The 10,519-nt window shown below is 39.2% G+C and overlaps 1 protein-coding gene across 10 annotated transcripts in view; it reads left to right on the forward strand.

The window, feature by feature from the left end:
- Positions 1-7,799, forward strand: part of CEP170 (centrosomal protein 170) — a 176,142-nt gene extending 168,343 nt beyond the window's left edge. For all 10 annotated transcript variants that reach the window (XM_025203257.1, XM_025203260.1, XM_014519581.2 and 7 more), the window contains 2 exons: positions 2,461-2,512; positions 5,438-7,799. In XM_025203257.1, the coding sequence (XP_025059042.1) occupies positions 2,461-2,512; positions 5,438-5,724 (339 nt within the window). In that variant the 3' untranslated portion in view covers positions 5,725-7,799. The remainder of the gene's footprint in view (positions 1-2,460; positions 2,513-5,437) is intronic.
- Positions 7,800-10,519: the final 2,720 nt, after the last annotated feature.

Below are 10,519 nucleotides of genomic sequence, written 5' to 3' on the forward strand. Positions count from 1 at the left end.
CAAAATGATAAGAAAAACACTCTATATACTAGAACTCCTTATAGGAAAAAAGCTGAGGTCAGCTTCCATGTTTATTCATGTTAAGTATATTACATAAGAACACAACAACAAAATTAGTCATTATACATACTAAAATATTTGGTTGGTTTCACTTTCTGGATGAAAAATGGTCTAAAATCTTATTGAAGAGATTTGTTCCCCTAGAAGGTCAGTGCTGGGGAACAGGCAGCTTCTTTTAAATACTTCTAAGCAAAGAATAACTTAGATATCGTACAATTTAAGCAGCTGATTGGGTTTCAGGTAAGATTTTAGCTGGGATTTTTCCATGGTCTTACATTATGTCTTTTACATCAAATGTAATGGTTCTCAAGCAATACTGTACTTACTTGCTACCAGACATACCTTTTCCCCCCAAATTAGCCCTTCAGAATTGGGATACATGTCGTAAGTGGGGAAACTGATATATGCACAGGAATTGAGGTCTGAAGACCCTGTAATGGCTGCCTTTGGTTTTTCTCGTTTTTTTCTGGCCAGCAATCAGCAGGGACAGAGTCTGGTTTTTAACCCTCATGGCCACTGCTGAATTGGTAGTACCTTTTGACAAAGCAGCCAAAGCTGTTGCCAGTGCAGTAGCATCTGTGCAATGATTAAAATACTAATTTTTGCCTGAAGCAGCCCATGAGCTGGCTGGTTGCAAGTGAGCTGCTTCATGTGGTCAGCTTTTGGCCGTGACTCTAGAAACAAATTATTCTCTTCATTCTCCCTTCTCAAAACAAGCTTTGTGTTTTATCTGGGGGCATGGGGTTTGTGAGAAAACGTCATATGTGCATTTTAATGTAGGTGAATGAATATTTTAGGAAGAGCTCTCTTTACAACAACACACATTTGTATGAGGTTATGAAATGTTATGTTTGCATTGCTAACTGACTAACTCTTAGCTTTCATTGTTGTTAGACCACTAGGTACTACAGCGTGATATAAATCCACCTTGGGTTTTTTGTATTGTTTTGTTTGTTCTTTTCTTAAACCACTAGACATTTATTATTTGTTCCATAATTTCTATAGTGCATACTAAATTTTTAAAAGGCAGATCAAATTCACTGATTATATGTTAAAAATAAATTATTTAGTTTACTTTTTATAACTTTGTAAGTAATTCAGTACTTGTAAATGTCTACTTACAAGAAACATGATGATTTGTATTCTCAGGAACATTTATATAGCAATGTAATGTGTGTATAATTGTTTAAGGATTCTCAGAGTAGAGATTTTATGAAATTTCTTAATTTTTAAGTTTTTAACTTGGTGGCTTATAATTTGCTTGTTTCTTGTGACAGAGTGATAAGACTTCTCAGGATTTTTTTCCTGTTTGGTAATGTGTCTTTATAACTTCAAGTTCCTATTTAGCTTTATGAATGGTTTATTGTTCCATGTCAAGCACCAAATATAGGATTCTAGTATTTATTATTATTATTTCAGATGTTCTCAAAAGATGACTAATGGCAATTATGACTGCTATTTGGGATGTGTATGTCAGGTTTAAATGTGGAACCTCCTCAAAGCTAGTAGCTCAATTTATCAAATCCAAGTTTATCTGCTCAAGTCTATCTTGGCCACCAACAAGACTCCATAAATTTAATTTATCAGTACAGAATCCTTTTAAAAGGACTCTGGAAATCAGCCTGTTTGAGTTCTCAGCTTTAAAAGAATGTGTGCTTTCAAAGCACCATGGAAGTTAAAATTCCACTGCTTCATTTTTCAGGTCTAAAAGATTTCCTGAGGCAGGAGTATAGATACACCTGTGCCAATCCTATTGTAGGCATTCCACAAGAAATGGATAATACATTATTTCATTTGTTAACAAAGCAGTAGTATAAGCACTAATACATTTAGTGGTTTCAGTCGTTATGACTAAATGGAATTGCTTGACTCTAATCACAGATACCCAATTTCCCTGAGCGATGCACTGCAATATAGAATAAGATCACCTGGGCATGGGCACCATTTAGCTGGATGCTCAGCTCCAGTAAAAGATAGTGATAACATAAATCTGACAGTCCCAATAAAATTCTGTCCTGTCCTGTACTATAAACTCTCTTGATTCCCAGCAAAGCCAGGTTGATTCCCAAGTAAACCAGGCATGAACCATGTCACCTTCTTGTCCTTTTGTTGGGTTTATATTGTAACTTTCTTGCTATGGCTTACCAACAAATTGCCCCCACATCTTGACAAAACTGTGAATTTTTTAATTCTGATATTGTTAAGAGATTGTCTACTCATGATGAAGTTGGATTGTGGTGGGTGTATGAACAAGAAATGGAAAGAGCTGTGGATCCCTATTCACATTTAAGTAGCTAATGTAGGTAACTGGCCAGTCAGAAATGAATGAATGAATGAATGATGCTACTTTTTCTCTGTGAAAAGTACCACCGACTATTTCAATGTTTGCTTCTCCCACAGGAAATTTCATCGATCTTACAGGAGCTTAAACGAGTTGAGAAACAACTGCAAGGTATATATCCTTTCATATATTTTACCTATTCTAAATCAAGCACAGAAACTTCTAATATTGTATTTACTTGATTCTAAGACCAGGTTTTTCTCCCTGTTAATGTGAGGGGAGCAGACAGCAGCTAATAACAGCCCCCCCGCAAAACCCCTGCACTCTGCCATCTCCCCCTGTAGCCTTCTCCCCCACATCTCTCCACCCACACAGCCTCTGCTCCCCTGCCTGCCCTCTTACTCCACCACCCCACCTTTGCTCCATGCTGGCATGTACTATGAACACTGCAGCCTGGGGCACTCAGCACAGCCTGTAGCAGCAATTCACAGCCAGTTCTGGGCCCTAGGCTAGAACAGGGGTGGAGCCTGTCAGCATAGAGCAAAGATAAGGAGGCAAAGGGAAGGAAGCAAAGGCTGGGAGGAAGGAAGGGAGGGGGCAGAAGAGGCAACAGAGAGAAGAGTGGCAGGGAGTAGGCACAAGCAGGAGGTAAGCTGCTTGACCTCCCCATACCACCTGCACTGCAACTGCCTGTCCCCCTACAGCAGTAGGGAAGATGAATTAAAGACCACCCTCTAATAACTAGATTCTATACTTGGAAAATTTTAACAAATTTATACATTTTCTTTGTATAGAATCTAATTATGAGGTGGTTTTCTTAAATTCAGGGTCATCTTAAATTCAAGTAAATACACTAATAAATCAGTCTGTGGTAATTCATGTAACTGCCAAAATACTAAATAAATGGATTTCTTTCTCATTTTCTTGTGTCCAAACTAATGAGGATGTAGGAAACAGAACAACTCACTCACTCTCTCTCTCTCTCTCTCATTTAAAATGACAGAAATGGCTAAGCATGCATCAACACACATTCTACTTATAACACCAATGTTAAAATGTAATTGTATAAACTATTAATGACCTGAATTTCCCCACATTAAAGGGAACCTATGGTATTTTAACATTTAGATTATATTTCAGTTGAGAGGATTGGCCCAGTTTTTAATGTATTTTTGTCTTTAAAAAATAATATATGTTTTTAAAAAGACATTTGAGGAAAATGGGCTAGACATCTTTATGGAGAAATAAATTAAGATACCCGCTCACTGACCAATTTCAGTTGTAAAAAATAATTTTGAAATAATTTTGAGAGAGAGTAAGAAACTAAATATTTCATATTCCTGTAACATTGTATACAAAGATTGATGCTTTTGTCTTAGATCGCTTCATCTCAAAAAGACTTAGAAACTTGAGGTTCAAAGGGCAAAAGAGAATGGTGTGTGTACAAACAGTGGTACTTACAAATTAAAGATTAAACCAGAATGATTATTTAGGTCAGAGTTGTCAATAGGGGGTACATGTATGCCTGGGGGTATGTGGGAAGGCCCCAGGGGTACATGGCAGCGGCATGGAGAAGCAGGGGGCGAGACTGCCAGCACTTTGTGCTGCTTGCGGTGCCATCAGCACTTTGTTTTCTCTGGCGCCATGCTTCGCCGGTGCTTCCAGTTTCACTACACCACCAACACTTCCAGTTTTGCTGTCCACCTGCCCATTGACCAGCTGCCGGGGGACTCCCTGCTTCTCCACCAGCCTCGGGGGGGGTACATCAACCAAAAAAGGTTGATAATCCCTGATTTAGGTAATTAGAAACTCTAGTAGTAGGTTGTATAAGATCATATATCAATGTAGACTAAAAAGCAGAAAAAAGGGTATGATAAACATTATCAAATTACTAATTGCATCGTGAATTTGTATTAGATATTTCAATTTTTTCCCACTTCATAACACATGAGGAATAGTCAATTAAAGCCCATTAAATGTAAAAGAGATGAAAGACTTAAATTCTTCTTAGTCCCCTTCTTCTAACATCTCTGCCACACCAGGCATTGTATAATGTGCATAATTTCTCTGGTGCATTAATGTTTATCATAGATAAAGGCTTGTACTAATATACTAAATAATGTGCCATCTGCCGATTTCTGAGACTGCAGCAGCCAAAAGGCCAGCATCTTCTGTCAATAATCTGGCATCAAAGCAGTAATTTAGAAACAGACCCTTTGTGTCATTCCCATGTATCCTCAACATAATTGAAAGAGAGCACTGCTGAGTATTCGATTCTAGCGGATTGTTTATAGACTCTTTAAACCAGAAAAAGAAAGTCAATATTTATACAAATTACCAAAGTTCCTTGACTATGACCTAAGTCTTTCCCTTGAAAATTAGCTGCTGAAAACTGGGGTGAATATTTTAATGAGGAAATTTGGGGAACAGAGGGCCTAGTCCTGTAGCAGCTGGACTGCCAAGCTCCTCTCAAGCCAGGTGGGAAGCCAGCAGTGCCTGCCAAGTCATCTGAAGGACCACACAGCTGGAGTAGAAGAGTGGTTCAGCTGCACTAGGTTCAGGCTTTCAGCTAACATGATACCACAGGCTGATCTGAACTTCCTGGCACTTCCCTTCTCAAGCTGAGCTGGGTGAGCACCCAGCAGTACCTGCAAGGTCAGGTGAAGGGCCATTTATGCTGAAGCAGAACTGCTTGGCCACTCTACCTGAGCCAGGGGAACCAGGTGCCCCTCCTGCTGCTGGCTGCCCAGCCAGCTCAGCTGAGGAGGAGGGGCTGGGCAGTTCAGCTCAGCTAGCAGCACCTGCTATATCCTGCAGGGAGTTAGCTAGGAGGTTAACAGAACAGCCACAAGGTTTTTCCCCCACCCCTACTGCAACTTCCTGTGTTTTCCCTGCAAAAATACTGTACTCTAGTGGTATTTTCAAGGAAAGACCTTTTGTTCTTTATTTTGCCTTTCAAAAATAAGGTGCATATTTTAGGAGTTTGAAAGAAAACATGGTAAATGGCTGAAGAGTGTCAAAGACTATTGAAAAGCTATTTTTCTCAAAGCACAAAACACTAATTTTTTTGTTGTTTTCCCCCTCCCCCCATTTTAGTGATTAATGCTATGATTGACCCTGATGGTACCTTGGATGCCCTGAGCAACTTGGGATTCACTAGCCCTGTCTTACCAGCTGTACCCAAACAGAAGTCCAGTCCTGCTTCTCACCCTACCCGCCCTCAAATACAACCAAACTGTCAACCAGAAGCTCGGGCTCTTAGACCTGCTGCTAATTCCATTTCAACTGAATTTGACAATGTTGAACCAGAGCCTGATTTCAGCATACATTTTAATAGGTTCAACCCAGATGGGGAAGAGGAAGATCCCACTGTACGTGAATGATGTTATTCGTCATTGACATATATACCTTTATTGTTGGAATGTCTAAAAATAAAATCATAACATTGGTTTTATATTTAAAAAAAAAAAAGGAAAAGAAAGGCTTGGTCAGAATAGCAGTTGTTTTGTTAAATCATTTTTCTTTAACTGTGATATTTTGATGGTCTCTCAAATCCTTTTCTAACCATGCAGATAAGCATAGATATCAATGTAGAAAAAGCAGATTGTGGCAGGTTTGCCCTTTGTGGTTGTGTGCTTTGCAAACAGAATTATTATGTCAGCAGTCTTTTCCATCACATATGTTATTTCTTTTTAAAAGCCATGCTTTTAAAGGGACCTGTGAGCAGGCTAACATCCTATGTTACTGAAACCCCAAGTCTCCTTTGGTAAGCTGCTCTATAAATGGACCTCTACAACTAAAGGTTGTACAGAATTATTGAACAGTTGCATTTGATTCTGACTGAGATGATTTATATAGGATACATTAACTTTGAGTAAAATGATACATTACTATATAAGGTAAGACAGATTTCGCAAAACATTCATTCTTGTGAACTGAAATTTTCAGACAGTCCTGTGATTTATATAAACCTTCTTGCTGTGTAAGTTGTCTTGAGGTTTACAACATTCAGCTATTATGTTTGCACTAAGAATTTGCTGGGAGCAGTAGGTGAACATATCGATAGGAGCAAACAGTCTTTTCATGTACATAAAAAAAAATGATAATACCATACCTGTTTTAACACAGCAGTGTTTTAATCCACTTTCTGAAAGGATTATTTGGCACTTTCTGATCTTGTTCAAAATGTCTTTTTGATGTTAATGAAAGTAAAATAATAATAATAACCTTATTTCTGTCCCAATGTTTGTTGAAAATAGGAAACATATAGCTATGTGAGACGTTTAAAAGGCAAATGAGTTCTTATATTTGGTCACCAATTCAAATGCAACATAAGTTTACAAAAAAGATGATTGTGTCTTGGAATGATCATGAGATGTAAAATTTTCTTCAGGAGACTTGGAGATAGAGTAGTCATGACTTGGTTAATCAGTAGGCTCACTCCCAAGCAAATAAATTGCTTCTGTATATTTTCCTGTAGACTCTAGTAAATCTCTCTCTCTCTCTCACACACATTTACAAGGACTCTGGAAGAAGACTGCTAATGTAGACTTTTTGCTTATAACATTGAAAAGCAAGTCTATTTAAAATATCTTGTATAAACCTATTTTCCGTAGAAGTTTTCCCAGTAATTTAACATTTGGAAATAATAAACTAAAAGTAAATAACCCTGTATTTCCAGAACACTGTAATTTTGAAGGAATCTTATTTCTGTTAAATGTAACTAATAGACTGGAATTTTCCTACGTTTGCATTGGTCTTTCTGTATTAAGGTTACAAATACAGTTTTGCAGCTTTTATGAAATGGTCTTTAATATTTCAGCAATAATCCTATGTGACATTTATTTAAAAATCCTTTCTGTACACTTTTAAATAGTACAGGCTTTCAGAAGTCATTACAAGTTGGACCAGTTAATAAAAATGCAAAAACTTTTTTGTAGAGATGTAAAGAACCCAGTAATATGTTGTATAATGATTTCATATATTCGCTTTAAAACGTAAAAGAAAATAGAATAACCTTGTACTACTCAGTTTACTCCAGTCTGCCTAACAGTGGAGGCCTGAACTACACTAGTTTACACAGAAACTATATGAAAGGGTTGAAATGATGCAGAAGGGCAAAAATAACCATTGAAAATGGGGTCAGGTGTTGGAAACTAAGCGCACCAAACCATCACTAGAATTCCTTCCTTTGTTTAATGCTTGGGAACAGAATTTTTCCACAGATGCAAGTGAAAAACAGAAAAAAAAAATTAAGAAAAATTAAAGGTTTAGACTTTGTGCAAGATTCTATTTGTGTTCATTCAGGCGTTTACACTTCTGTGTTCTGTAATAAGCGTTTTGCATTACTATGTTCTTATTTTGTATGGACACATTCTCTTTATTTATTTTTGTTACATTTATTATGTACGTTATTTTGTTATATGCATTTACAGCTCCATTTTTAAATAAAAGTGTTTCTGGAACTTTATACAATAATACGTGCAAACATATTTATGTAATTTATTGGTTTGGAATTAGAAGGTGCAAACATTCCTGATGAGCTGCAACATGCCATCAACTACGTAATTATGGAAATCCTTTTCATAAACCTATATTTAGGCAGTACTCCTTTTTTTGGGTACATTCCATAAGGCTGCCCTGAGGCCCAAACCTACTGCTGACCCATCTACATTGAAAACCCATAAGCTCCCCTGACAGCTGTCCATGCTGATCCTGGAAATTGCTGAACTTCAGGGTTTAAACTGCCTTTTAACCCATTCCTCCCTGCAGCATGCTTGGCACTCACCTGAGTGCTGCAGGTTGCATGCACAAGAAATCCACCAGCAGCAATCTCACAACTTTCTTTACTTGATTTCTGGCTCTTCAGCACTTCGCTTCCTGTTTACTGCCTGCTATTAGAGCCATGCACAAGTCTACTGACTGATTCCTAGAAGGGCGCTGCTTAAGAAATGGGAAACACAATGTGGGCAGCATTTATATAAGCTTTGAGGTAAGATATAGATGAGAAAGGGTGGCTCACATGGCTTCGGCTAGGTAAGAGTGACTCTCAGGGCCATCCCCTAAATATCATTGTAAACCTACCCTGAATATTGCTTTTCCCAAATCACTTATTGTGCCGTGATAACACTTACCCTGCATCCAGCTTGATATCTGATATCCAGGATTAATTTCCCATATTGGTATTTACTTATGATTGGAGCTTGAGACACAAAAATCACCTGTCAGTTATCAAAAAGGACCATAGGTCCCTTTTTCAGGGATGAACAAATGAATTTTGACCCGTCTCCTTGCAGCAGCAACAGGTAGTTTCCACAGTTTCCCCTGAGCTATCCAGTAAAAAAAATCCTTTCTAAACATACTAATTTGGTTCCCAGTTGGTAATTTTGTTTGTCCTAGCTATTATCAGTCTGGGTTTATATTCAGGAATCTCTCATCAATGCAGAGGTTTCATGCAAGAATAAATAATTGTGAGCTCTTTAGAGGAAGGTTGCTAAGTCTTATTTACTTGAACATTTTAACTTCCAGCTTCATGCATCAAGCCCACCACTAGCACTAGTGCTATAAAGTCACTAGGATGTGGCACCAGCACACGATATGGCACATAGCTCAATGGGACAGGTTTCACCCAGTCCTAACAATACCAGTGGGACAGGTTGCTTGAGCTCTAGTACCTGCATTCAATAGTACCAGCCCGCAGGAAAGAAGCTCTGGTCCTGTTTCATTACCTCTGCCAGTCTGATGATACAGAAGTGGATGGAGGTGTCATACAACTCTATAGCACTTGGTACCAGACAGGGAGAATGATTCAGGGTTTCCCATCTACTCTATGGATTTCATTTTGGCAAAGCCCTGGCATTAACTAAATGGCCACCACCTGTGCTGACTTCAGGATCATTCAGGAGTCACTGTTGGAAGTGTAACTTTCACTAGTTGCCAACACCTTTGTCAGCTGGAAGCAAATTCCCTCCATGGGTGACATTCTTTGTGCAATCACCACTCCAGCAATTCCTGACTGTCTCTAACAGGTGTTGGTTTATCCATGGTTTTCTTCTTCTGAAGTTCATGTCCACCCTCCATTCTTCAAGCAGAGGCTGCTCAAGGACTTTTTTCAAATGAGCTCACAGGATCTAGCCAAATAGAATCAGGCTATTGCCTACTCAGCAGTTAAGGCCGAATGCCTGACTTCAGGAGCCTTGGGACCTGAGCCAGCTATGAACACCATTCAATCCCTCCTGCCATTCTCAAGTCTTGCTGTTCTGTTTCTCCAAGTAATGTTTCTGATGGCCCTCACTTATGTGTAGAGGTGAGAAGTAAAGGGAGTACCAGTGCAATCTTGCTACCTATGTGTCCACTATACAGACAACTTCACCTCAACTTCTGCTTTTATACGAAAGGTAACTGGTTTTCAAATGTCACCAAACAGCTCAACTTAATATCTAAGGGGAAACTCAGGTGTACAATGAACATTCGAAGTGTGGCTGCATTTTACCTGTAAAGAACCCCATTGTCAGGTATTCCTGTAACACTTGTCCATGGAAGGCAAAGTAGTTTCTATATTAGGTGGGCAAGATAACTTAGTAAGTAGAATTTAAAGTAAAATGAAGTAGATTAATGCTTATAGGTAAGAGCTTCATCTTATGGACCTAAAAATACTTTGCGTTCCGAGAAGAAATTAAAAGATGGCAACTTAGTCAAGTTTGGAAGTAAGGGTGCAGTGGCAAATAACACTACCACCTCCTCCCCCTGCCCCCACCCCCCCTAGGTTTCCAAGCCCCGTGCAGCTGGGTCGGCCCTGGCTGGGCTGGCTCCACGTGGAGGGATTGGGCCCCATTCCTGTGTGGCTGAATCAAGCTGGGGTTCAAACCAGCTATGCAGAAAAAGCCTACCCAGGGGCAGATGCAACCACAGGAGATCAGAACTGAGGCAGGCCATTCTCATGCAGCTGGGATTGGGCCGTTCTCATGCAGCTATATCAAGCCCTGGCTGGACAAGCACCATGGACCAGATCTGACCTGTGGGTGGATCTGGCACCGCTCATCCATCCTGTGGGCTGCAAAGGTTCGGTGCCACTGCTCTAAATCACCCACTCCTGTTGTAGACAGGATACTGGGTTAGATAGACCACTGCTCTAACCTATTATGGCACATCTTACATTCTTAAACTATGAAGGAACAG

Source organism: Alligator sinensis, unplaced genomic scaffold (genome assembly GCF_000455745.1).
Source record: "Alligator sinensis unplaced genomic scaffold, ASM45574v1 scaffold534_1, whole genome shotgun sequence".
Classification (NCBI taxonomy): Eukaryota; Metazoa; Chordata; order Crocodylia; family Alligatoridae; genus Alligator; species Alligator sinensis.